Here is a 27680-nt window from a genome sequence, read left to right as displayed (position 1 = left end):
GAGGGGCTGGGGGCTCCAGATGTGTCCCCAAAGGAACACACCTTCTTGGAAATCTGGGGAACAAAAGGAAACCAGGCACTGCATTTGTACAGAGAGGGCAACACAGACACTTGTTTCCTTACAAGGGGAAACTGAGTCATGGAGCTGGGCTGTAGATGCCCGGTCCTGGGCATTCCAGCTCCAGTTCCCAGCCCTTAGCACTGTGGGGCTTCAGGTCAGAGAGGGTGGGCAGATGCTCTCAGCCCAGGGCTGTGCGAGGACAGGCCAGGGTAGAAACGGGAGGGGAATCCATGGTTGGAGGGCAGGGGACCAGCATCTGGCCTGCTGGAGAAGGTGACTCTTGCTCAGTGTGCTCAGCTCACTCTTCAGGTTAAAAATAACCAAGGTAAGGGCCTGGCGGGCAGGGGCAGGGGCAGGAGCGTTCGTGGAGAAGGTCCTGTCTTCCTGCTATCTGTCCATCAGTTCTTTGGAGGGGAGGAATGTACCCAAGGACTAAAAAAAGGCCCTGGAGCCCGAGGGGCTAGGGTGACAGACCTTTCATGGGCAAATCTAGAGGCCCTGCTGTCCTCTTGTCACCTCCAGAGCCAAGGGATCAAGGGAGGAGGAGCTGGGAGGGAAGAGAGGTAGGGGGGAGGGTCCCTCCGGAAGGACTCCAAATTTAGGCAGGGGGTGGAGGCAGTGGGGTATAAAGGAGATGGCTCCTGAAGACAGACAGACACGCTCCTCTGAACCAGGTAAGAGGGGGCTTGGGGGACTCTGCAGCCAGCCCCCGAAGGCCCCACCTTGAGGGGCTTTGCCTTCTTGGAGAGCAGGGTGCAGGTTGGTCTGTGGCCCAAAGGTTATACTAGAACTGCCTTGCTCCAAAGCCTCTGAGAAGTTCCCACGGACCGAGGAGAGGTTCCCAGGGAAAAACCAGAAACCCCCTTTCTCCTCTGATGTGCAGTTCTTTCTCTGCCTCTGCCCTCTCCCACTTTCTCTACGCTCCATGCTCTGTCTCCATCCTCCTCCCTCCTTGGATGGCTTTCTATTTGTCGAGTGGTTTTGTTTTGTCTCCTGTCACAAGAGGTCTCTGTGGCCTGGTCTCTGTCATTGCTTGTCATTGTGGTACTTCCTTGTCCCCCTCACCCTGCCTTCCTGGCTGTGTGTTCTAATCTCACCTCTCTTTGTTACAACTCTGATGCCACCTCCACCACTGACACTTTCACGAACTCTACCTCCTTTCTCTCCTGCTTCTCTGCCTCCTCTCTCTTCCGCATTCCCCATTTCTGACTGTCCTGCTGTCTGGCTCTTTGGGTCCATCCTCCCGGCTCACTTCTCCCTGGTGACCTGCCTCCACTCTTCTTTCTCTTTGGTCTTCCCTCTGCCAGTCTGTGTCTCTGTGGCTCTACCCACAGTCCAGAGTCTTCAAGATTCTCTGTGAAGAGATAATCAGGTGAGAACCACCCTAATTTTCTCGTGGGAACCAGCTTGCTGGAGCAGGGTCCCCTGTCTCTCCTCCAAGCAGCTCAGCACCTCCCCTTAACAAGCTTCAGCCAATTTCAACCCCATACAGATCCTCAGATATTCTCCTTCCACATCATATCAGAGGACAAAGGAAGCAGAACCTGCAGCACGGGGAGGGTGGGACCCAGGGTGGGACCCTACCCCTCTCCGTGGTAGGGGAAGAACATAAGACGCAGGTGGGTAGGAGTTGTGGCAGGGAGTGGGGGTGCTGAGGGCAGTGCCACCTACTGAAGCTTGGGCCCTCCTGCCTCAGGCGCAGAGAAGCACCAGGATGACCGATGCTCAGATGGCCGATTTTGGGGCAGCCGCCCAGTACCTCCGCAAGTCCGAGAAGGAGCGTCTGGAGGCCCAGACCCGGCCCTTCGACATCCGCACTGAATGCTTTGTGCCCGACGACAAGGAAGAGTTTGTGAAGGCCAAGATCTTGTCCCGAGAAGGGGGCAAGGTCACTGCTGAGACAGAGAATGGCAAGGTGTGTGGGGCATAGTACCAAGGAAAGGGAGAAGAGGTTTGGTGGGGAATCGCAGGGGTGGGGCCACTTGCAGGAGGAGCTGAGGGCTCTGGGGAAGAGCCAAAGCCACTGGGAGTGCAGAACATGTTCCCTTGAGGAACCCAACATTTCGGTGAGAACTCTGACCTTTCTCAGATGGACCTGAGCAGGTGAGGCAGGGCACCACACCACGGAGGAATGCCTTCACCAGAGAGGATGCTGGGGCAGGGACGGGGCGGGGGGGGGGGGGGGGGGGGGGGGGGGGCGGGGTGCTCCACCAGTTTCTATCTCAGCGGGGTCTCTTAGATAAAGAAGACACAGACACAGCATCAAGTAAAGTTCCCTCTTGAATGTGTATCCATCCTTTCTGTGCCTCAGTCTCCTCCACAAACCAAATCTACCTCACCCAAACCAAGAGCAAACTCGTAGACTCAGATAAACACAAAAAAAGCAGGAACTCTTGTGCTGAACGCTCTAGTCTCAGGGTTGGTGACTAGCGCTCAGAAGTCCACAGTACCCTGGTTCCTCATGAGAGCCTTGAGATTTGCCCCTGGTCACTGGTAGCAGCTCTGAACCTTTTGCCTTCAGACATGCTTATTGAATGCTGTGCCCCAACGAAGTGTGCAGTGACAGGCCACAACCTGCTGGGGGCTTTGACTCTGATCCCAGCTCTGCCACTGGCTATATACCAAGCCCGTAAACAATTTAATTATTCTATCTATAGTTTCTTCCACTGTAAAAAAAAAAAAAAAAAAGTACTAGAATACCTACCTGCAGGATCTGATGACATTAGGACATGGCAAGCTGACTGGTACCAATCAAACCACACTGACAGTGACCAATAGGGAGTGTAGGGTTGGTGGATGAGATGTTTTCCAATAGGGCAAGGTTTGCCCTGAGCAGCTGATGCCCACAAGCAATGCCCCCAGGAGTCAGGGTGAGGTGTGTGATTGGAGAGCTGCTGGCCCCGCCAAGTTTGTCTCTAGATGCTTGAAGTAGGGGCAGTAAGGTGTTGCTCAAGGGCACAACCCCTGGGGTACTGGCAGGACACAGAGACTCTAGGAGAGTCCCTAGGGTGGGAGGGACAGTGAGCAGTAAGTTGTCTGGGGAAAGCCTTGTAGGGGAGCTATGAGGTAGGGCTTGGCCACTGATCAGAGAAGAGTTGGGGGATCGAGGCCAGGTTGTGGCTGGTGTTCTGGGGAGACCTAAGTGGGTGAGGCAGGCAAGCGCAGACTGGCAAGGGTCCCGGTGGGAGTGCAGTCATCCCTGTCCACACACCCTTCCCCAGACAGTGACCGTGAAGGAGGACCAGGTGTTGCAGCAGAACCCACCCAAGTTCGACAAGATTGAGGACATGGCCATGCTGACCTTCCTGCACGAGCCCGCCGTACTCTTCAACCTCAAGGAGCGCTACGCAGCCTGGATGATCTACGTGAGTACACGTGGCAGGAAGCCATTCCTGGATGGAGGCTAAAGTAGGCCACGGAAACTCACTTAAGGGGAGGGGTCAGAACTCTCCCAAGCTCCCCTCTGCCCTCTTCCTACTCCTGGTCAGCCATAAGAAGAGAGGAGCCACCTAGGGTGGCCAGGGACTCCCTTGCCTGTTACCACCTGCCCCAGGCGTCCCCCTCTAGCCCCTCATGCCTGCCCTCTCTCCTGCTCCAGACCTACTCGGGCCTCTTCTGTGTCACCGTCAATCCCTACAAGTGGCTGCCGGTGTACAATGCCGAGGTGGTGGCCGCCTACCGGGGCAAGAAGAGGAGTGAGGCGCCGCCCCACATCTTCTCCATCTCTGACAACGCCTATCAGTACATGCTGACAGGTGAGTCTGGCCGTCCTGACCCGTGCCCCCTTGGCCCCATACCCATGGACCTGACCTTATTGCCCCCCTTTTTTCTCTTTCAGATCGAGAGAACCAGTCCATCCTCATCACGTGAGTGAATGCCAATCACCCACCTAGGGACTTGGCAGGGACCCTGGAGTGCAGAGGGGAGGAAAGGTTTAAGGTTGTTATTGCAAAGGAGTGCAGGGAGCTGGGCTCTCAGAGGGGTGTTGGAGTGACCTATAATGATATGCAAATTCTGCAGGGCCCTGGGCTCTGGTGGAGGTTAGAAGGCTGGGATTCTAAGGGAGGAGGGGGTGGCGCTGAACTTGATCCGAATGAAGCATGGGAAATCTTGGGTTCTAATGGGTCCCTGGTCTCTCCAGTGGAGAATCTGGCGCAGGGAAGACTGTGAACACAAAACGTGTCATCCAGTACTTTGCCAGCATCGCGGCTATAGGTGACCGTGGCAAAAAGGACAATGCTAATGCAAACAAGGTACTGGATGAGCCATATGCTCAGCAGAGGGCTGGGGGGGGCGGGGGGGGGGGGCGGGGGGGTGCGCGGTGGGCAGGCTGACCCAGATAACCCCTAGCCTTACCCTGGGGAATTGTGGGGACAGCACCACTGAGCCCAGTGCTTGAGACTTTCCGGGCAGGAGACACACTCTGATGTTCGAATATGGCCCTTTGGAGCCACAGACCCACCTGTAGTCCATCCAGCCCCACTCCCATCCCCCAGGACCAGAGCAGTCCCCTGCCCTCCCCACTCCTGGAAGCAGACAGAAGATAAACCCTTGGGGTTCTGCTGCCTTCGCAGGGCACCCTAGAGGACCAGATCATCCAGGCCAATCCCGCCCTGGAGGCCTTTGGCAACGCCAAGACGGTCCGGAATGACAACTCTTCCCGCTTTGTGAGTACCTTTGACAGCTGCCAACTGGCCTCACCTGGCCTTGACAAGAAAAGGGGGGGTTTTGTTTGATCTACAGTCATTACACTACACCCAGTCGATCATCCTGTGTTTGGCTTTGCAGTATCAACAAGTGTGTGCGTGTGCATGAGTGTGGGTGCATGCACACACACATTCAAACCCTCCTGACAGCCTGGCTCCCTGAGCTCTGAGAACTCAAGAGACCCAGAGTCACCACAGCTATTCCCTAGCCAAGTAACGAAGCTGATTTTTGTCACATTCTAGATTTTTCCGAATGACTTTTTCCAAAGCTCTTCCACATTGGAAGGTGAGAAGAAAGCATAGGTGCTAGAGCCCATTCCCCAGCTTTCCACCTATCCAGCAAGTCCTCACACCTCTCTAAGTCCCAGTTCCTTTATCTATGAAACAGAGGTAGCAATATTTACCTTGCGGGTTATTGAAAGCATTCACGAGATCATATCAGAGGTACAAGCAGGAGGCATTGTACCCGTGTTCATTCCCATGTTGTTGGTTCTGCTCAGAGATACTTAGTAATATGGAGATAGGCATCCTTTTCCCTGTTTTACTGATACTAAACTGGAACACCAAGTCAGTCATTAACATTTCCAGAACAATCCAGGGATTTCTGGGTTGTGTTGAGGTCCAAGATCTCCATCTGTCCCTTCTGGCCAGTTCCCTCTCTCTTTGTCCCATCCATCCACAGGGAAAATTCATCAGGATCCACTTTGGAGCCACTGGAAAGCTGGCTTCTGCAGACATAGAGACCTGTGAGTATGGCAGGGAGCCCTGCACACCCCTCTGGTTCTTCCGCCCCTGCCTTCTTTCCCAGCTGGGTGACCCTGTCTCAACATTCCCTCTCCATCTTCTTCCTCTTCTCCTGGCTTTCTCCATTTTGCTCTAAGAGCCTTTCTCCCCTAATCTCCATCCTTCTGCTGGATCGACTCTCTCCGTCCTCACATGCCTTCCTCCCTCCTCCTCACTTCAGATCTCCTAGAGAAGTCTCGGGTGATCTTCCAGCTGAAGGCCGAGAGGAACTACCACATCTTCTATCAGATCCTGTCCAACAAGAAGCCAGAGCTGCTGGGTGAGCCTGCCCAATGCCAATGCCCCCATTGCCCTCCCCAGGAAGGGGTGGGTGTCCTCCTCCTCCTCACCTACCCCTGCTCACCTCCCTCATCCTTCAGTCTGCTCAGGTCTTCTCTTCCCTCCCCGTCTCAGATCTGCCTTTGTCTCCTCTTGCCTCCCTTCCCACTCTTTCTTTGTCATATTTCTTCTCCTCCTGGTTGGTTTTCCCCTTCTCCTCCTTGTGCGCCACCTTCTCCCAGGGCCATTCTCCCACTGTCTTCCCTCCCCAGTCCTCTGCCTGCTTTTTCATGTCTTTGGGATTCTCTGCATGGTCTGCTGACTCTCCTCCTCTCTCCCTGCTTCTGGCCCTCTCCTCCTTTGCCCCTGCCCAAGCCCACGATGCCCTTCTCTCAACCTCTCTCTGCCCATCCTCTGCCCTCTCCTGTCTCCCTGTCCCCTGCCCTGCTCCTTGCCTGGACAGACATGCTGCTGGTTACCAACAACCCCTACGACTACGCCTTCGTGTCTCAGGGAGAGGTGTCCGTGGCCTCCATTGATGACTCCGAGGAGCTCATGGCCACGGATGTAAGTGAGGAGGCACCATGAGAGCTCCTGAGGGTTCCTGCACCACCCAATCCAACCACCCTCTTTGGCTCTCTTGCTCTGTCCCAGAGCGCCTTCGACGTGTTGGGCTTCACTTCTGAGGAGAAAGCTGGCGTCTACAAGCTGACAGGTGCCATCATGCACTATGGGAACATGAAGTTCAAGCAGAAGCAGCGGGAGGAGCAGGCCGAGCCGGATGGCACCGAAGGTGGGGGCAGGTGCCTAAAAGGCCTGAGGTGCTGGGTGTTCGTTCGCCTGTCAAGTGGAGACAGTGCACTGGGAACAGGGTCTCCCATGCTGTATCCAAAAGTTATGCTTTTCAACGATTCTTGAAGAGCTAGGCTAACAATTTAGTTTATTAGGATTATTAGGATCATGATAGAGAAAGTGGGAGGAAACCAGAAGTATGAAAAGCACATGGTCAGAGGGCAGTACCTTTTCCCAGGGGCAGGGCCCTCACGCCATCCAGCCTACCTCCAGGCTTCTCCTCGTGAGGGCCTAGTCACAGGTCATCTACTGTCCCCAGACAGGCTCATTCCTGGGGGCCTGAGGCCTGTGGGGTAGATGGTTGGGGCCAGAGCCAGGGAGGGGCAGGGATATGCGAGAGGCAGGCAGACAGGGAAGCCCCCCACAATCCTGCCAACTCTTCTCCCCAGCTGCACTGACCAGAAGTGAGTTGGGGATGTCTCCTCCTAGGCCCAAGACTCACCCAAGCTCAAGAAAGCACAGATTCTGAACTCTGCACATCCCAGTCAGTAATGCAATGTGTATGTAGAGGGTGCCCAGCCCTTGACTGAGCTCCGTTTGGGCTCTCTTGGCATTGACATGTCACATACCTCGTTGGGCCTCAGTTTCCTTCTCAGTGAAATGGAACAACAGTACTTCTCAGTCACTCTGGGGCTGTCGTAAGAATTCTTTGAGAAGGAGATGTCAAGATGTGAATAGGGCCAGACAAATGCCCAAGAACATTCCTCTTAGCCTACCTTCAAGGACCTCTTCTCTGTGTCTATCCATATCAAAATGCCAAGCCTGGGTTTCATCGTAACACATCATGATCAGCTATCATAAAACTCTCGAAATTGAATCAAACAAATTTCCTCTAAATAGAAATCGTATGTTGGATGGCACAGGTGGAGAGCTGGGGTGGGGGTGGGGGGCTTAACATGCTGTTAGGAATCTTGATTTCAAGTTGGTCAACACATGAATTAAGAGTGGAACAGGCCCAGTCCTGGATTGGATCCTGGGATGGGAACTAAGGAAGCAGAGAGCAGCGCATATCTCCTCTGTCAGCCACAGTCCTTGCCCTGGAGACACAAGGGGTGCAGTGAAGGCAAGAATGTGCTCACAGCAATGCTGGTACAGGGCCTGGACCAGGGACACCCAGTAGATGTTAAAGAGAGGCGAGAGGCACTGCTAAGTAGTGGGAGTTTCTGGACAGACAGGAAGCCTGGGCTCCAGCCTGACTCTGCACATGGGCTAGGTGCCCCCTGGCAAGCCTGTTCCCTTCCAGGCCTGGATTTGCAATTCTTTAGAGAAGGGCCTGACTGGACCCAATGCTTCAGAAAGGTTCTGGCCCTGGAGCAGGAAAAAGGAGCTTGCTTACTTCTTTCCTTCTCCTCCAGATGCCGACAAGTCTGCCTACCTCATGGGGCTGAACTCAGCTGACCTGCTCAAGGGGCTGTGCCACCCTCGGGTGAAAGTGGGCAATGAGTATGTCACTAAAGGGCAGAGCGTCCAACAGGTGTACTACTCCATTGGGGCACTGGCCAAGGCAGTGTATGAGAAGATGTTCAACTGGATGGTGACACGGATCAATGCCACCCTGGAGACCAAGCAGCCACGCCAGTACTTCATAGGAGTCTTGGACATCGCAGGCTTTGAGATCTTTGACGTGAGTGGGGGGAGCCTATGCATAACGGGCAGCGGGGGGACCGCGCGGGGAGAGTGACTCACTCATTCCCATCTATTACCATCATGGCCAGTCTCAGGAAAGGCAGTGGGGCTCAGGAGTGGCAGACGCCTCACCCTGTCTTCCACAGGAGCTCTCCTTCCCTGGGAGGAGCATGGGCACGGGCCTGGGCTGATCCCACTGGCCACTCAGACCCCTGCCTGCCTGACCCACTCCACCCCCACCCCCTGCAGTTCAACAGCTTTGAGCAGCTGTGCATCAACTTCACCAATGAGAAGCTGCAGCAGTTCTTCAACCACCACATGTTCGTGCTGGAGCAGGAGGAGTACAAGAAGGAAGGCATCGAGTGGGAGTTCATCGACTTTGGCATGGACCTGCAGGCCTGCATTGACCTCATTGAGAAGGTGCTGCCTCCACCTGCTGCCTGTGTCCCCCTCCCCTGTCATCCCAGACAGAGTGACAAGGCTGTCCCTTCTCCAGCCAAGAAGCTAGAGTCCCCAGAATCTTAAGCCTCTCTCAGGCCCAACTTCTACTCACTGTGAAGCCACAGTCATACACGAGATGAGCCCCCTTCTCCTCTCTCCAGGATCTAAGACCTTGTCCTGTATGGTGGTCACCTCCCAGAATCTTAAGAAGGAGATGTAGTGAGGTGATAACTCCTGGCCCCTCTGACAGCCCATGAGAAGCAGCATCTATGGGAAATCCTAGGCTGAAACTAGAGACATTTGGCTTCCCATCCTCTTCCTGAGAGCTGAGAATAAGCCTGTCTTCAGCCCCTATTGACTATAGACTTAGAGGAGACAGGAACAGAGCTGATGTGAGGTTCCCAGTGCTGGCTTGTTCAGAGTATGCCTTTGCATTTTGCTGGTATAGACCAGAGCCCAGAATAACTACCCTCACCCAGCCAGTGGCCCATCAGAAAACAGGAGCTTCCCAGAAGTTCTGGGTGGTTATCCAGGGTGCTGCTCTTCCAGAGGTCTCAGAATCACCTGAAATTACATGGGAAAGACTGTGTATGTGTATGTGTGTGCATGCACACACACACGTGTTTACATGCATTTTTACAGGGAGGCATCTTTAGTTTAATCAAATTCTCATTAGGATTCCTGCCCCAAGAAAAGTCAAGAACCACCATACTTTCAGAAAGCAGGATGTTGTGCAGAACATGGATCCCTCTAACCATCTCTTAAAGGACTATTACCCATTATATAGGAAGAGGTCTGGCCTGCCCCTTAGTCGGACACCACTGACACACACCTGTCCCTGGAGCAAGGAGCTTGCCCTTCCGAGAACGGACTTGCTGCAAGGCCTTAGGGACCTGACAGGGTAGCTAGGAGCACTGGGCTGTTCACTAGGCCCACTGAAGCAGAAAGAGGTTATAGGCCAGGTCTGAATAGAATTAGAGTTAGGTTAATTCCAAGAATATTAGTGTCCTGTATTGGGACAAGAGGTGGTAGCATAGATACTCTGAAGCCTGCCAAGCCCTATGGGCTATAGTTTTTCCTCTGGCATGGTGTGGGACTCTGGAAACCTGGGAGTGCATGCAGTGATGCTCTCTCCATCTACCCTCTGCTCTCAGCCCATGGGCATCATGTCCATCCTGGAGGAGGAGTGCATGTTCCCCAAGGCTACTGACATGACCTTCAAGGCCAAGCTGTATGACAACCACTTGGGCAAGTCCAACAACTTCCAGAAGCCACGCAACATCAAGGGGAAGCAGGAAGCCCACTTCTCCCTCATCCACTATGCTGGCACTGTGGATTACAACATCCTGGGCTGGCTGGAGAAGAACAAAGACCCACTCAATGAGACGGTGGTGGCCTTGTACCAGAAGTCCTCCCTCAAGCTCATGGCCACACTCTTCTCCTCCTATGCTTCTGCTGATGTCGGTAAGAGGGCAGCTGCTGCACTGGGCCAGAGCAACTCTGAAGTTGCCAGGGGCCAGGGTCCTGCTGCTTCAAAGCACAGAACCCTAGAGGCAGAAGGGATGGGGTCAGGGGATCTCACAGCAGTCCATGTGCACCTGATGTGTAAAAGGGCCACTTTGTGTTATGGATATTGTTGTACATGTTGAGTGTCTCCTCAAGATTGTGAGCAACTGGAGGTGAATGAGGGTGGCACATGAATTACTGTGCCAGGCCCATTGTAGAGCTGTGCCTGAAGGAGGTCTCGGTAAATGTTGAGAAGATCACTGAATATATGGTAGAACAAGTGAGTGTCCCGTTCAGAGAAGGAAGAGAAAGGGTGTGGAGTGGACAGAGGAGGAAGAACTACAAGAAGGAAGATAGCCACGGGAAGATGTAAGCATGAAAAGTAGGGTCAGAAGGTGGGAGAAGAGCACTCATACTATTTCAGCACCTACTAGGTGACAAGCAAGCTTCTCTAATCTCCATCCCAGCTATTAGAGGCAGTTATTGTTCTCCTTCTGGAAAAACTGAAACATGGAGAATCACTTTTTTTTTAAGAGATGGCATTTTTTTAAAAATTATATTTATTTATTCATGACCCCTGACACAGAGAGAGAGAGGCAGAGTCACAGGCAGAGGGAGAACCAGGCTCCATGCAGGGAGCCTGATGTTGGACTTGATCCTGGGGCCTCAGGATCACGCCCTGGGCTGAAGGCAGGTGCTAAACCGGTAGGCCACGGGGGCTGCCCAAGAATCACTTTGTGAAGTCACATGCTAGTGAGCGGCAGAGCCCTGCCCCTGCCTGAGGATTCCTTTGCTTTCAGACTCTGGCTCCTCATCCCTTCTCTTATTATTAGGGGACAGCAGTAAAGGCAAAGGAGGCAAGAAAAAGGGCTCATCCTTTCAGACAGTGTCAGCCCTCCACCGGGTAAGAAGGGCCCAGAGAGGCCGGAGGGCGGGTGGTGTGTGGTGGGCGCCTAGCCCTTTGGCTGTATCACCCTAATCTGATTTTCTGAGTCTGGGGAGGAAAGAAGCTATATGGTCATTTGGTGCATGTTAATTCTATACAAGCCTGAACTCACATCATAAATTATGTGTAAACACTTGGTCCCTTGGAGAATTCTGGAGACAGGCTGTCGGGGGCCCAGGGCTTAGGGACCAAAAAGATGATCCCTCTGGCTCCTGACTCCCCACTCTCATCCACCCCCAGGAGAATCTGAATAAGCTTATGACCAACCTGAGGACCACCCATCCTCACTTTGTTCGCTGCATCATCCCCAATGAACGGAAGGCTCCCGGTGAGTGATGTATAAGGGTCTAGTCTGGGGAGGGCATTTGGCATCAACTTACCCTGAGGCCGACACCTTCTTCTCTTCTGCTGCAGGGGTGATGGACAACCCCCTGGTCATGCACCAGCTTCGCTGCAACGGTGTGCTGGAGGGCATCCGCATCTGCAGGAAGGGTTTCCCCAACCGCATCCTCTACGGGGACTTCAGGCAGAGGTGGGTACAGGGGTGCCCCCAGAGTTCAGGGAATAGGGGGAGCTTGGGCAGACCTGGTGGGAAGAGTAGTCCACAGGTGGCCCCAAATGCTGTGGGAAGAGCAGATTGGCGCAAAACGTGGGTGACTCAGGGAACCTCCCTCTCCAGGTACCGCATCCTCAACCCAACAGCCATCCCTGAGGGCCAGTTCATTGACAGCAGGAAAGGGGCAGAGAAACTGCTGGGCTCCCTGGACATCGACCACAACCAGTACAAGTTCGGCCACACCAAGGTGGGTCTAGAGCCCCACAGGGATGTGTACCCACCTTGAGCAGAGCAACTGAGAGTTTGGAAAGCAAACCTCTGATTCTGGCTTCCTGTATTAACTCAAGAGCTGGAACCCAGGCTTCCTTTCTGTCTTGTTTTTCATGTTTCACTCCTGAGGTCTAGAATATATGCATGATGGGTCCCCTGGGAGCTTAGCACCTCCAACTCTCTTCCTCCACCCTTCTCTGAGGGCCCTCTTGCCCACAGGTGTTCTTCAAGGCAGGACTGCTGGGGCTGCTGGAGGAGATGCGGGATGAGAGGCTGAGTCGCATCATCACCCGCATCCAGGCACAAGCCCGGGGCCAGCTCATGCGCATTGAGTTCAAGAAGATCGTGGAGCGCAGGTGAGGCAAGAGAAAAGGTGAGGCTCACCCAGAGATGAAAAAGACAGACAAGCAGTGCTAACTGGTGTGACTCAGAAGACCTGAGTTCAAATCCTGACTTCACTACTTATTAAGCTGGCTTAAACAAGTGACTTTACCATGCTAGGTCTCATTTTGAATTCTTTAAGAAAAGACAATTCACCGGGATCCCTGGGTGGCGCAGCGGTTTAGCGCCTGCCTTTGGCCCAGGGCGCGATCCTGGAGACCCGGGATCGAATCCCACATCGGGCTCCCGGTGCATGGAGCCTGCTTCTCCCTCTGCCTGTGTCTCTGCCTCTCTCTCTCTCTCTGTGACTATCATAAAAAAATAAAAATTAAAAAAAAAAAGATTTAAGAAAAGACAATTCACCATAAGGAATGCAAATTAAGTTTCAATGAGATACCATTTCACAACACTAACTTGACAAAAATTGAGAAGTCTGACCCACTGCTTACAGGTATGTAAATTAATGCAACCTCCCTGAAAAACAATTTATCATTATCTTTTAAAGATGGACAATTGCAGGGGCACCTGGCTGGCTCAATCCATAGAGCATACAACTCTTGATCTCGAGGATATGAGTTTGAGCCCCATGTTGGGTATACAGATCATCCCTCCCCAAAAAAAGATAGTCAATTGCATACGTTCCAATTCCACTCCTTTTTTTTTTAACTTTTTTTAAAAGATTTTATTTTATTTACTCATGAGAGATACAGAGAGAGAAAGAGAGAGAGAGGCAGAGACACAGGCAGAAGGAAAAGCAGGCTCCATGCAGGGAGCTCAAAGTGGGACTTGATCCCGGGTCTCCAGGATCATGCCCTGGGCCACAGGCGGTGCTAAACCGCTGCGCCACCGGGGCTGCCCCGCCAATTCCACTCCTAAGAGCATTCCCACAGAAACTCCTGCATATGTACAACATGGGACAAAAAAAGAATCTTCATAGCAGCTTTGGCCAAAATAACAAAGATCTGGAAACAACGCTAATATCCATCTCCAAAGGAATGGGTAGAGTGATATAGTTGTTCACTGGAATATTATAAAGCAATGAAAGGAGGGACTTACAACCACATGGTACAATGTGTTTGAACCTCAAAAGCAGATCCTTGAGTGAACAAAAGCAAGTTACAGAAGGATATATACAGTGTAATATAATTTTATTTCCAGTGTAATACAATTTTTAGAAAACTCAGAGATAATAAAAATAGTGACACATACATATATGGTTAAAGTATGTTTTTAAAAAGTAAGGAAATGAAAAAGATAAGATTCAGGGTAGTGGCTGATTCTGGTTGGGGGACCAGGAAAAGGGATGAGGAGGAGCCAACACTGGCAATGCTCTAGCTGTTGTTTGAAGGATCAATAGGTTTATGTGTAGTCATTTTGTTTCATTCTTCATAACTTACAGATATACTATATTCTTACATGTAAAATACAATTTTTAACATATTTGTGGTTCTTATGGGATTAGAAACATTGAACTTAGTAGGCAGTCTATGAGTAGTATAGCTTTCATTGCTGCTAACACCCCAGTAGGGAAAATATAAACTGCCCTTTTGTTGAATTCCTCAATTAATAAATATTTATTGAGCAAGTCCACATTCAGTGTGGTAATGTTAGACTGGGGGTACATATCAAGGCAACAACAGGGCTCTTGCCCTCAGATGCCTCTGAGCATGTTTAGATGTGCTGGGAGCCAAGTACAGTTCGTCCCATGCTTGGGAAGTGCTCTTTCAGAGTGCCCCTTCCTGTTTCCATGTTTCCTTGCCAGGGATGCCTTGCTGGTAATCCAGTGGAACATTCGGGCATTCATGGGGGTCAAGAACTGGCCCTGGATGAAGCTCTACTTCAAGATCAAACCACTACTTAAGAGTGCAGAGACAGAGAAGGAGATGGCCACCATGAAGGAGGAGTTTGCACGCATCAAAGAGGCGCTGGAGAAGTCAGAGGCTCGCCGCAAGGAGCTGGAAGAGAAGATGGTATCCCTGCTGCAGGAGAAGAATGACCTCCAGCTCCAAGTGCAGGCGGTGAGGCCACGCAATTATCTCTTCATCCCTCCCCTTTCATCCCCTGGATTATAGCCCATCTCATCCCCAGGAACTAAGACCCTGGATCTCTCCTCTATAATCACCAGCTCTCCTCTCTGTCCTCTTCTCCCAGGAACAAGATAACCTCAACGATGCAGAGGAGCGCTGTGACCAACTGATCAAGAATAAGATCCAGCTGGAGGCCAAGGTGAAGGAGATGACTGAAAGGTTGGAGGATGAGGAGGAGATGAATGCTGAGCTCACTGCCAAGAAGCGCAAGCTGGAAGATGAGTGCTCTGAGCTCAAGAAGGACATTGATGACCTGGAGCTGACGCTGGCCAAGGTGGAGAAGGAGAAGCATGCAACAGAGAACAAGGTGAGGGCAACTCCTTCTGGCTCCAGCTCAGGTCTCCTCAGGATTCCCAGACCACAGTGTGGTCCTGGTCCTTGGCATTGGACATCCCGATAGATGTCTCCAGGCTGATGACCTCAGACCCTAAAGGGAGTGGGGTTCTTGTTCGGCAGGTGAAGAACCTGACAGAGGAGATGGCTGGGCTAGATGAGATCATTGCCAAGCTGACCAAAGAGAAGAAGGCTCTGCAAGAGGCCCACCAGCAGGCCCTAGATGACCTTCAGGCTGAGGAGGACAAAGTCAACACACTGACTAAGTCTAAGGTCAAGCTGGAGCAGCAGGTGGATGATGTGAGTAATAAGAACCATGCTCTGGCTCTCTCAGATCAATATTTCACAGGCAATATCCTGATACCTAGAACTAACTTCTCTGACTCCTGGGGCCTCTTTGCTCTTTGAGGTTCATCACTAGGCTGGGGCTTGGGATATTTTGTGCTTGCAGGGATTTCTCTGCTGGTTTGCCCTCCAATCCTACTGGACTTTGAGTTTAGATGGGGCAGAAGAGCATGCACTGTGGATCTCAGGTTTCCAACACCTTGTTTATTATCTTCTCCCCACCAGCTGGAGGGATCCCTGGAGCAGGAGAAGAAGGTGCGCATGGACCTGGAGCGAGCAAAGCGGAAGCTGGAGGGTGACCTGAAGCTGACTCAGGAGAGCATCATGGACCTGGAGAATGACAAGCTGCAGCTGGAAGAAAAGCTCAAGAAGTAGGAACCTGAGGTGGCTGGGAAGGGCTAGTGGAGATATCTGGCCTGAGGGTTAGAGCACAGGGTGCTGCATCCCCACTAGCTAGCACTGTTCTGGTCATAGTGTGAATGAGGAGGTGAAACAGCCCTCTTGCATTCACCCTCTGGGCCAGGGAGGAGGGGATTGGTCCTGGAATCCCATGGCAAGAGAAGAGAATGGGTACAAAGGAAGGAAGACCATCTGTTACCCTCTACTTCTTCTCCAGGAAAGAGTTTGACATTAATCAGCAGAACAGTAAGATTGAGGATGAGCAGGCACTGGCCCTTCAGCTGCAGAAGAAACTGAAGGAGAATCAGGTGAAATTTTTCCTGGTGCAGCCAATGGGGAGCTCAGTGGTGAGGCAGCTGAGGTTACCGGAGCTACCTAGGGCTCTAGACAGTATATAGAACTCCAGGCAGCCTTGGAGACCCCACCAGCCTTCCCCCATTTGAGCAATGATGTCTTATTTCAGCAGAGCTATTTGGGGAGGCAAACAAGCCTACCAAAAGGTTCTGTTGCTAAGCTATACCCTACCTCATGGGCGTTTGCTACAGCACAAATAACAGCGTTCAATTCTCCTCTCACCCTTCCCCTAGTACTTCTCCCCTCTGCATGGGCATGAGAAGCGCCTTCATGGACCCCCTTCCTTTGGGATGCTCTGCTTATACTCTTCACAAGTACTGATCTCATGATTCGCAGTAAACTCCCTGAGCAAGTCACTTCCCCTTGCCGAGCCTCAGATTCTCTTCTCATCCATGAAATGAGATAATAACACCTGCCTTACAGAGGACTAGAGGAGATAATGTTTTAAAACCATTTTGTCAGCGAGCAGTTAGCCAACCACCAGCAAGAAGGTGTTCTTTTGTTTTCTCCATGGCCTTCTTGTCCCTCTGCAGAAGAGAGCAAATAAACAGCCACAATCTCCCTTACTTTTAGTGCACCCTGAATTTTAATGAACTTTAGTCCTGTATTTGTCAGAAGAGCTCTGCAAGCAAGGAAGGCAGGTCCTATCATCCCCATCTTATAGCTGTGGAAGCTGTATGATCAGGTCTGGACATAGTGGCCCCAAGGACAACAGGTACTCAGCCATTAGGGGCAGGGCCTTATCCTCTGATTTTCTGGTAGACTCTGGCTACTGGAGAGAGCTGATCTCCCCTCAGCATTTAGGGCCCATGGTTCAGGCTACAAGTGATGCACGAACACAGTTCTCCTTGTTTGAGGAACTGCTCAGGAACTGGCCTGACCTTCAGTGACAATTTGCCCTCCCATTTTCTTGGGTTTTAGCCAGAATATCAGGATATTCTCCAGGTTCTTCTGTTTGGGTCTAGGCAAACTCTTCAGCTGTTAGACCAAGAATAACAGTGCTGTTATCCTCATCAGGTCTTGGCAATGGGCTGTGGCTCCTCCTTCTTCCTGCCCAAGCTCTCACACCCAGTACCACCTTCTTCATCTTGGGAGCAGAGGCATGGTGGTCCTCTCTCTCCTGCTCCCAGGACCCACCCATGCACATTCTGATAACATTCTGATAACACAGCCACAAATGCAGGGACCCCACTGATTGATATTCACCTTTGCTCCTGACTGGTCAGGGAACAGATCAAAATGACAGATGGGACAGTTTCCCAACTTAGTCAAGCCCAAGGCTAAGGCCAGAAAAATGAGGTAGGGGCATGGTAATGATAAGGGCAACCTGCTTATACTTTCCTGGGCTGGAAGGGAATAGTCAAGGTGGAACCCACCCTAGGCATAAATAAATAAAGCAAGCCCTGGAGGGTGAAGACTATGGTTGACATGACTTCCTGGTTAACTTGGAGGGTTACAAAAGTTTTGATTGTTTCAAGGCATATTGTTGCAAATATTTGTAAGATACAAGCACCGGCTGTCCTGCCTTAGGTTTAGCTGAGCAGAGCCTAGTGAGTCTGTGGAATCATTGAGATTCAGATCTCACAAGATCTCTGAATCCCCATCTGAACACAGATTTTCAGACTAAGTCTAAATGCCTTGAGGGTTCAGCTTCGACCAAATTGCTATTAATGGCCTATGCATTACAGAATGTCTAGCAGCACCATTGGCCTCTACCCACTTAGATGGCAAGTCATGGCAAGTGACTATGTCTACAGACATTGCCAACTATTCCCTGTGGCACAAAACTTTCCCTAGTTAAGCACCATTGCTCTAGAGGGACTTGAATGTTGTAGAGCTCTGGGGTGGGGGCTCCGATGGAAGGCTCCAGGTGGTGGGTCTGAGCTCTCTGCATCCCGGCCCAGGCTCGGATCGAGGAGCTGGAGGAGGAGCTGGAGGCTGAGCGCACCGCCAGGGCCAAGGTGGAGAAGCTGCGCTCAGACCTGTCCCGGGAGCTGGAGGAGATCAGTGAGCGGCTGGAAGAGGCCGGCGGCGCCACGTCCGTGCAGATCGAGATGAACAAGAAGCGGGAGGCCGAGTTCCAGAAGATGAGGCGGGACCTGGAGGAGGCCACGCTGCAGCACGAGGCCACGGCGGCAGCCCTGCGCAAGAAGCACGCCGACAGCGTGGCCGAGCTGGGCGAGCAGATCGACAACCTGCAGCGCGTGAAGCAGAAGCTGGAGAAGGAGAAGAGCGAGTTCAAGCTGGAGCTGGACGATGTCACCTCCAACATGGAGCAGATCATCAAGGCCAAGGTAGGCTGCCTGTTCGGGGTCCACACTGCCTTCTCCCTCACAGTGGCCTTCCTTCCACACTCTCTGCCCTGTCTTCTCATTGTTGCTCCTTCATCACCCCTTGGTCTCTGTCTCGCTTCCTTCCTTGCCCTCCCTCCCTCCACCCACAGCTCCTCACTGTCCCTCCTTTAATTCATGTACCTCCTTCAGACCATGCCATCTAGCACCTCTCTGTTTCACCCCTCTGCACCCTGTGCTCTCCCCACCTTGGCCCTCCCTTCCTTTCTTTGGTCCACCCAGCCCCTCTCAATGACAAGTTGTCCCTTACTGCCTGAAGGCAAACCTAGAGAAGATGTCCCGGACACTGGAGGACCAAGCTAATGAGTACCGCGCAAAGCTGGAAGAGACCCAACGGTCCCTCAATGACCTTGCCACCCAGCGAGCCAAGCTGCAGACCGAGAATGGTGGGTGCCCCTAGCCAGCCCTGCATCACCAGTTGCACCCTTCCATAGCCCACGAACTCTCTCTTGTTCCCCCCTCCAGGTGAGCTGTCCCGGCAGCTGGATGAGAAGGAGGCACTGATCTCCCAGCTGACCCGAGGCAAGCTCACCTACACCCAGCAGCTGGAGGACCTCAAGAGGCAGCTGGAGGAGGAGGTTAAGGTGAGGCCCAGCTAGGGTACAGTGGGACAGGCTCAATGACAGCCCAGGGTAGTCAAATTATATCAACACCAAGCATGGAGTGTAGAGGCTGGAGAGAAGCCTCTGTCAATGGTGGAAAGGCCCCCAATCTCAGTTCCTCTACACTCCAGCTAAGCCACACCTGAACATCATGGAATGCCTCTTTCCTTATTTCTAAGGGGTGCAGTGGTTAAGCTGGAAAGCTACTCCAAGATGCTAAAATCCACACCAGCCTTCATCCTGAATGAGGCCAGGCTTGTTTGAAGTTCATGGATATGAAAAGGATCTAGAGAATCATGGCGGGGGGTGGGGACATTCCCTCCCACCTTCCTGGGAGATAAGCCCTCCTCCCGGCGGCCACCCCCTCCACAGGCAAAGAACGCCCTGGCCCATGCACTACAGTCGGCACGCCACGACTGTGACCTGCTGCGGGAGCAGTATGAGGAGGAGACCGAGGCCAAGGCCGACCTGCAGCGCGTCCTGTCCAAGGCCAACTCGGAGGTGGCCCAGTGGAGGACCAAGTACGAGACGGATGCCATCCAGAGGACTGAGGAACTCGAGGAGGCCAAGTGAGTCCCAGGCAGCCTACCACCCTGATTCTAAGGGAAGAAGGAGTAAGAGGATCTGGGGTGGGGACAGGCAGAGTGGGCATGGGAAGGACATCTGCAAAGGATGGGAGAGGTCAGGGGGGTAATAGAGGTGCTTGAAAAGGAGCCTGGACCCTGGCCTCTGAGTGAACCTGGCTGGCCCCGACTCACTTCCTGTGACGCATGAGCTTTTGGCTCGGGTTATACCTGATGCTCACGTATAAGACGAGCAAAAAGCTTGTTGGTCAGAGGAGCTTCCATCGATCAGCCTGATGTGGGGAGCGGTGGGGGCTGCCACCCAGATGCTGCTACACATAGGGAGGACATCCTGTTCTAGGCACGTGCAGGCTTGGATTGCTTGAGGCTGGGTACCCAGGGCCTTAAGGGCTGCTCTGGTTCCCAAGGAGCTATTGGGGGGCAGGGGGAGGGTTGGGTCACCCTGATCTGGGGAGGAGGTGGTTCCAGGGCCTGTTGTTTCCGGATAGAGACACACCCACACACTAACCACCTTGGGCAGGAAGAAGCTGGCCCAGAGGCTGCAGGACGCAGAGGAGGCCGTGGAGGCCGTCAATGCCAAGTGCTCTTCACTGGAGAAGACCAAACACCGGCTGCAGAATGAGATCGAGGACCTCATGGTGGATGTGGAGCGTTCCAATGCAGCCGCCGCAGCCCTGGACAAGAAACAGAGGAACTTTGACAAGGTGGGCCTGGGCTGGGGGTCTCAGCCAGGGGCAGAGCTGGAAGGCCAGCGTCACCATAAAGCCAGGGGCCTCCTCCTTGGGGGCAAGAGGGGAGGAGGCTGAGCCCTGCTGAGGGGCTAGGGCAGCCCTGGAGAGGGTGAAGTGCTGGGGCTGGGAGAGGGGGCTGTGCAGTGAGCCGGGTCCCCACAGATCCTGGCCGAGTGGAAGCAGAAATATGAGGAGTCGCAGTCAGAGCTGGAGTCGTCACAGAAGGAGGCGCGCTCCCTCAGCACAGAGCTCTTCAAGCTCAAGAACGCCTATGAGGAGTCCCTGGAGCATCTGGAGACCTTCAAGCGGGAGAACAAGAACCTTCAGGGTGCGCTGGGGCCTGGGAGGCTGGGGGGTGAGTGAGGTGGCTGGGGGTGGTGTTCTCATGTGGCACCACCTAGGGGCTCCAAGAGGGGTGCCTCCCCATTGGACCATGGCAGCCCCCAACTGAATGGCCCGGCCCCTCCCCCAGAGGAGATCTCCGACCTGACTGAGCAGCTGGGAGAAGGAGGGAAGAATGCACACGAGCTGGAGAAGGTCCGCAAACAGCTGGAGGCCGAGAAGCTGGAGCTGCAGTCGGCCCTGGAGGAGGCAGAGGTGAGCCTGGCTCTGCCCACACCCCTACCTAGTACCCTCTCCTACCCATGCCCTCTTGTCTCTGACTCTCCACTCTCCTTCACCCCAGGAGCGACATGACCCCCGGCTAAGAGAAAATGTATTAGCTCCTTTTTTTCAGTCTATCCACTAATCTGATACCCATGACTGCCTGCAAAGCCAAGGTTTGCACCAAGGAAAATATCACAGTCCAATCATAGGAGAAAAGGTTATGTTTCCTACCATGTTTATAAAGTTGAAATATGGTCATCATAATAACCCCTCTGATCATGGGAGTGTAGGCTTCAGGGTCAAACAGATCTGAGTCTGAAACTTGGCTTCAAGACCTCCACTGTGTCACTGGGCAAGTTTCTTTTCTTTTCTTTTCTTTTTTTTTTTTACTGGACAAGTTTCTTAATATCTCTGTACCTTAGTTTCCTTATGCCTAATGGAATTAATTGAACATACCTAATAAGATTTTGTGCATGATTGTTACTAAGATTAAATGAGGTAACAAACGTAAGCACTTCATCGTATTTGCTATTGTCACTGCTCATCTTTATAGAACCTACAGATAGCCATGAGTTTGGGGTCTTCTTTTTTCACTGAAGGGTAAGTGACCTAGGAAACAAAGAGGAAGTTTGGAATGTGTGCTCATAAAAATCTCTCCCTTTTCTACGATATTTAGAAGGTCAGGATTATGCAGTTTTAGTGCTAACAGGTCTTGACACTTGAGGCTGAAGCGATTTCCTTGATAGAGGAATCTCAGGGCATCCTGTACTTCTTCTGCCAGGGCATCCCAGACCTTCCTCTCCAAGCCATAGCCCTCGCTGATACTCTACATCTTCTTGGCACCCCTCCCCACCTTGCCCTGTGCTCTTACTCTCTGCCCCTGACCCTCTCTCCCCACCTTCTCCCAGGCCTCTCTGGAGCATGAGGAGGGCAAGATCCTCCGGGCCCAGCTGGAGTTCAACCAGATCAAGGCAGAGATCGAGCGGAAGCTGGCGGAGAAGGATGAGGAGATGGAGCAGGCCAAGCGCAACCACCTGCGGGTGGTGGACTCGCTGCAGACCTCCCTGGATGCGGAGACGCGCAGCCGCAATGAGGCTCTGCGGGTGAAGAAGAAGATGGAGGGCGACCTCAATGAGATGGAGATCCAGCTCAGCCATGCCAACCGCATGGCTGCTGAGGCCCAGAAGCAAGTTAAGGGTCTCCAGAGCTTGCTGAAGGTACATGGAGACTCCCAAAGCAGGAAGTCCCCTTACTCGGAGATGGACTAGCCTCCATGTGGCCGGGTTGGGTGGTGGTACCCCATTACAACAGCAGGTGCCTCCTGGCCTCGGCTACTGCAGAGATATCCCACAGGCCCTCCTGACCCAGCACACTGGGCTCCCCACTGGCATCCAGCCTAGCCTAACAGCCTTCTGATGGACCCAGAGGCCAACCTGTCTCTCATACCCACCCTCCTGATCTACAGGACACCCAGATCCAGCTGGACGATGCAGTGCGTGCCAATGACGACCTGAAGGAGAACATCGCCATCGTGGAGCGGCGTAACAACCTGCTGCAGGCCGAGCTGGAGGAGCTGCGGGCCATGGTGGAGCAGACAGAGCGGTCCCGGAAACTGGCGGAGCAGGAGTTGATCGAGACCAGTGAGCGGGTGCAGCTGCTGCACTCCCAGGTGAGGCAGTCAGGGGCCACATGGAGAAACCTGCTGAGAGGCAGAGCCCAGGACTCCTATAGGAGTTCTGAACCAGATGTTCTGACTGAGCACATCCAACCGGGATGGCCACTTACTTCATCTCTTGGGCCGTCTCTCATCTGTCAGTCGTGGCTGTCGGAAACACTGCCTTGAGAAGGTGTCATGACTGGTTGGTGCTGTCCACCAAAGTCACAAATCTGGGAGTAGTGGAATGCCTGCTGTTATGTGACAGTGCTGACCTAGAGGACAGCCTCCAGCTTGCTCTGTAAAGATGACATCTGGGGAGTTTAAATGCATCTACACGCAAACCAAATTCTCGACGGAACACCATTTTTTTGTAATCCCAGACACCCTGTCATCAGATGTTCTCTGCAATGAATTTTTGTGCCCGTCTTGCAGCAGGTCTGTGGAGCTTTTTCTGTAATCTAATATGTGTGGGAATGACATCATGCACTGACCCCGTCCCCTCTTCCTTACTCTCTGACATTCTTTCTATAACTATAATCATTTCCAGGATATTGTCCTGGTAAAAACGTTGTTCCCATTTTCCTTGGAATATTTTCATGCCTCTAAGTAGACATGTTACTAAAGATGTCAGAAGTAGAATTGACGACCTTTCACTGCTTGAAGTCTATCTTCAGAGCTGAGCAATTTTAGCTATAACATCTAGAATGTATCTGTGTTCATAGGAAAAGGAAAAGTAGATACAAAACATAAAACACACAATAACAAAGGATACAAGGAATAAACAAAAGCAAGACTTTTTTTAAAAAAATGACTAGTTTTGGGGGGCACCTGGGTGGCACAGTCCGTTAAGCCCCAACTCTTGGTTTTTGTGGGTCATGATCTTGGGGTCATAGGATAGAGCGCCATGTCAGGCTCTGTGCTCAGCATGAAATCAGTTTGGGATTCTCTCTCCATCTCCGTCTGCCCCTCCTGTTCATGCATTCTCAATCTCTCTCTCAAACAAATAAATAAACCTTTATAAATAAATAAATAAATAAATTTTTAAATAAATTTTTAAATAAAATTTTAAATGACAGTTTTAATTTCCTGTGAATAAAGATATAGAATCAAATAACAAAGTATATATTTGATAGTTTTCTCTACCTACATCTAGAACACCAGCCTCATCAACCAAAAGAAAAAGATGGAGTCAGATCTGACCCAGCTCCAATCGGAAGTGGAAGAGGCGGTACAGGAGTGCAGGAATGCCGAGGAGAAGGCCAAGAAGGCCATCACAGATGTGAGTGACTGCTCCCTTTCCCGCCCCCACTAGTGACATGAACAAGGGCCCTGGTCCCGGCCAGGCCACTGTGCCCTGACAAGTGGACTCTCCAGCTGCATGGGTTGGTGGGCCTTGGGAAACAAGCGCCAGGATGGGGCAAAGGTGATCCTGGAGGGAGAAGGGGCCACAGGTCCTGTTCTCTTACATGTCGCTCCCGTCCCCAGGCTGCCATGATGGCAGAGGAGTTGAAGAAGGAGCAGGACACCAGCGCCCACCTGGAGCGCATGAAGAAGAACATGGAGCAGACCATCAAGGACCTGCAGCATCGGCTGGATGAGGCTGAGCAGATCGCCCTCAAGGGTGGCAAGAAGCAGCTGCAGAAGCTGGAGGCCCGGGTGCGGGAGCTGGAGAATGAGCTGGAGGCGGAGCAGAAGCGCAATGCAGAGTCAGTCAAGGGCATGAGGAAGAGTGAGCGTCGCATCAAGGAGCTGACTTACCAGGTGCGGGCATGGTGGCTGCTCCGGGGGGCAGTCAAGAGTGGATGTAAAAGCGCTTCCTCAGCCCCACTTCCTGGCCCCCATGCACAGCCACTTACCAGGAACGCCACCCAAACCTCTGGCACCTATTACTTGAGAAGCTGTTTTTAGATTAATTTTCTTTCACATTCCCTGGAGTCCACTAGGCTTGAGTCCATGATTTCTTCTAGCAAATACAGAACCTACCTCTACTTCCTGAAAGCTGTTTTTTTTTTAAAGATTTTTATTAAAAAAAAATTTTATTTATTTATTCATGATAGACATAGAGAGAGAGAGGCAGAGACACAGGAGGAGGGAGAAGCAGGCCCCATGCAGGGAGCCCGACGCAGGTCTCGATCCCAGGACTCCAGGACCGCGCCCTGGGCCAAAGGCAGGCACTAAACCACCAAGCCACCCAGGGATCCCCCTGAAAGCTGTTTTAACCAGCATTTCCTCTGTTTTTTGTTTTTGTTTTGTTTTTTAATAACCCAAGTGCTACCTTGATGTCTTTAGTACAGTCCACGGAATCATTCTATCAGCCCAAGAGGGAAGGACACAGTATGGCACTTTAGGGATAAAGGTCGGGGAGGGGAAAAGATTCCAATCTTCCATGGAACTTGTGGGACATCAGATAGATGGCTTTTGATACATGTTGATGATCCCAAAATGTTCTAAGACCTGCACCTGCATAGCTCAGAGCTTTTGACCTTGACCTATTATTTTCACAGTATGCCTGAGAAAGAAGGACAAAGAAAGAGGGTATTGGTTCCTTTGATAGCTGGATATGAGAGGTGTGAGAAAGAGCTACAGCTATAGAATGGCAAATCTGTTGTGTACATAAGAGGAAGTGGCATTCTAGCACATACAACGATGTGGAAAAAAAAAAAAAAAACAACGATATGGAGATAAAAATGATCAGGTGACCTTAGGGCCAGTGATCCTGATGCCCAAATCTGCCCAGTGCAATATACGTCTGATAGGTTAGAATGGTGTGACTATGACAGCATCCGCTTCATTCTGTATTCTTCATTCGGCCGCTCAGCTCACTCTAAAACCACTGACTGGGACGCCTGGGTGCTCAGCGGTTGAGCATCTGCCTTTGACCCAGGGTGTGATCCTGGGGTCCTGGGATCAAGTCCCACTTCCTGCATGGTGCCTGCTTCTCCCTCTGCCTGTGTCTCTCCCTCTCTCTCTGTGTATCTCTCATGAATAAATAAATAAAATCTTTAAAAAATTAAAAATAAAATAAAACCACTGGCCAAGAGCATCTATGGTGCTCCAGGCTGGAGCTGGAACAGCCTCAATGTCTCCATATTATCAGATGAAGGAATTCCATTTTTTTCTAGACCCCTTCCCTCACTTCCAGCTTTAGGGCCACAGCCCTCTTGGCTTTTCAGGTCCAGATTGAGGACCTTGCTGTGGCCCTCTGACCTACAAGTCGAGGCAGAGATGGAATTGCCCAGCCCTGTCTTTGACCTGGCCCATTGGAGGGAGGGCCAGCTAAGGCCTGGGGAGAAGAGTGGTGTATTGAGGGAGGGAACAATGATTGTACTTGCTCCTCCCCCAAATTGGCTTCTCCCATCCATCCACCCCCAGACAGAAGAGGACAAGAAGAACCTGCTACGGCTGCAGGACTTGGTGGACAAGCTGCAGCTCAAGGTCAAGGCCTACAAGCGCCAGGCAGAGGAGGCAGTAAGTTCATGGTTCTCTCCATTCTCTGTCAACACACCTCCCATGTGTGAGAATGGACAGGTGGCAGCCTCAGCACAGGGACTGGACGTTTCACATGTCTCATGTACTCAGAGCTGTGTCAGGCCCTCTAAGCAAGCAAAAGCAATTCCTACAAATTGCTTGTAATCCACACACCAGTAGAGCCAAGAGAAGGCACTATAGCTGTGAAGCAGGCCAGGGGGCCAGAGGGTGCTGACGGCTGGAAGGTGGCCATGGAATTGGCCCCAGGAGAGGACCTGACCAGAGGGCAGCAGGAAAGACTCTGGGTGGGCAGAAAAGTGTGAAAGGAAAGTGTTGATGAGCACACATGTAAGGGAAACCTCAGGGTTGGGAGCATGTATCAGAGCCACGGTTGGCCATGTGCCATGAGGCTAGAATCTGAATGGGACTGGACCAGGCAGCATGTGATTCACCTTGGGCAGTGGGTGGCCATGAAGGATCCTGGATGCTGGGCAAGTTGAGGAGGGTGCCAAGCCAGGAGCAGGATACCCTTGGCAAGGCTGTTGTTGTAGGAACATACTTGAGGGGTGAGAGCCCTGAACCCCTGGCTCAGGGACAGGGAATCCCTCAGACTGGGAGGCTGGAAATGCCCACTTCCCCCGCTTCCCCTTCTGCCTCTCACCTCATGGTCCCTGTCCCCAAACCCCCACAGGAAGAGCAGGCCAACACCAACCTGTCCAAGTTCCGCAAGGTGCAGCACGAGCTGGATGAGGCAGAGGAGCGCGCGGACATCGCCGAGTCCCAGGTCAACAAGCTGCGAGCCAAGAGCCGCGACATTGGCACCAAGGTGGGTCCCTCCACTGGGCCTCACTAGTTGCCCCGGGTCAGCACACCCACCAACACGGGCACTCCTACCTATGTTGTGACGGGCCTGGGAGGCGTCCCACAACACCTGGACCTGAGAATCCCCTTCCTGGTCACTGCAGCCCATACAGACCGACCGGAACTCTCAAGAAAGCCCAGCCCCACTCCCTAAATGAAAAGGGCTCCTAAGTGAGACCCACGATCCCTGAGGCCAGAACCTCTCCCTCTAAAGGCATCCCATTTAGGCCCCTGAGAGCCCTAGAGATTCCTCCTCACACTCTTCCTCCTTCTTGCCAGCTGCCCCCTCACACTTTTTATTCTTTTCTCAGCAAAAACTGCATGATGAGGAGTGACACTGCCTCAGGAACCCCACTCTTGCCAACCTGTAATAAACATGAATGCCAGACCTGCCTGTGCCCTGTCCTTCCCGCCGCCAGCCAGGAGCTGTCTTAAGGCTCCCAAGAGGAAGGAGGCCCTGCCCCTGTGTCAGAGCTGTGGGAGCTAAGGCATTCCACATGTACAGAGGAGGAGGCCAAGGCCCAGAGCAGTGAACTGTCCTCCCTGAACCCTGGTCAGTAGGAGAGAAAATAAAGGTACCAGAAGGGTGAGCCAATTCTATGTGCTAAGAGAGCTTTAGTGTCAAAGCTGAAGCTCCCATCCACCTACCCCAGTTCTGTGCTGCAGGGCTTAAAGGTGTCCTGGGACACCTGTTCCCCCCACCAGATGAATTTCCCACTGATGCCAGGAGAGGCTCAGGACTCACTGGGGGTGGAGGTTCATAAAGGGCTTAGCATAGGTCCCATTCTGGCCAGCCCATTCTGAGTAACCCATAAGGAGCCCCAGGCACAGTCGGCTGGGGCCCAGGTCTGACCTCAGCCTCTGTGATCAGCACCTCACCATGAGGGGATCCTGAG

General features: G+C 52.4%; 1 protein-coding gene and 1 non-coding gene across 3 annotated transcripts; both read left to right on the top strand.

Moving 5' to 3' along the window:
• Positions 1-652: 652 nt before the first annotated feature.
• Positions 653-27172, top strand: MYH6 (myosin heavy chain 6). Of its 2 annotated transcripts, XM_038544220.1 has the most exons (39): positions 653-734; positions 1368-1432; positions 1757-1975; positions 3282-3425; positions 3659-3815; positions 3899-3926; positions 4202-4313; positions 4635-4727; positions 5449-5512; positions 5731-5829; positions 6292-6395; positions 6483-6621; positions 8036-8304; positions 8556-8726; positions 9902-10211; positions 11087-11157; positions 11440-11527; positions 11614-11731; positions 11879-12002; positions 12245-12381; positions 14169-14424; positions 14558-14800; positions 14950-15126; positions 15397-15542; positions 15788-15878; positions 17829-18218; positions 18535-18661; positions 18741-18859; positions 19250-19446; positions 19982-20165; positions 20355-20520; positions 20665-20789; positions 21707-22015; positions 22264-22467; positions 23609-23734; positions 23941-24216; positions 25828-25923; positions 26615-26749; positions 27096-27119. In XM_038544220.1, the coding sequence occupies exons 3-39, from the start codon at positions 1775-1777 to the stop codon at positions 27117-27119; spliced, it is 5820 nt and encodes a 1939-aa protein (XP_038400148.1). In that variant the 5' UTR covers positions 653-734; positions 1368-1432; positions 1757-1774. The 2 variants fall into 2 exon arrangements, with proteins under 2 accessions (XP_038400148.1, XP_038400149.1); XM_038544221.1 differs by lacking the exons at positions 653-734; positions 1368-1432 and having other exon boundaries at positions 1775-1975; positions 27096-27172.
• Positions 19644-19712, top strand: MIR208A (microRNA mir-208a). Its single transcript, NR_049457.1, has one exon. It is a non-coding gene; the product is annotated as a microRNA mir-208a (primary transcript).
• Positions 27173-27680: the final 508 nt, after the last annotated feature.

Source organism: Canis lupus, chromosome 8, assembly GCF_011100685.1.
Source record: "Canis lupus familiaris isolate Mischka breed German Shepherd chromosome 8, alternate assembly UU_Cfam_GSD_1.0, whole genome shotgun sequence".
Lineage (NCBI taxonomy): Eukaryota > Metazoa > Chordata > Mammalia > Carnivora > Canidae > Canis > Canis lupus.
Note: the sequence above shows the minus strand (reverse complement) of the source record. Positions and strands in the feature narration are given on the sequence as shown.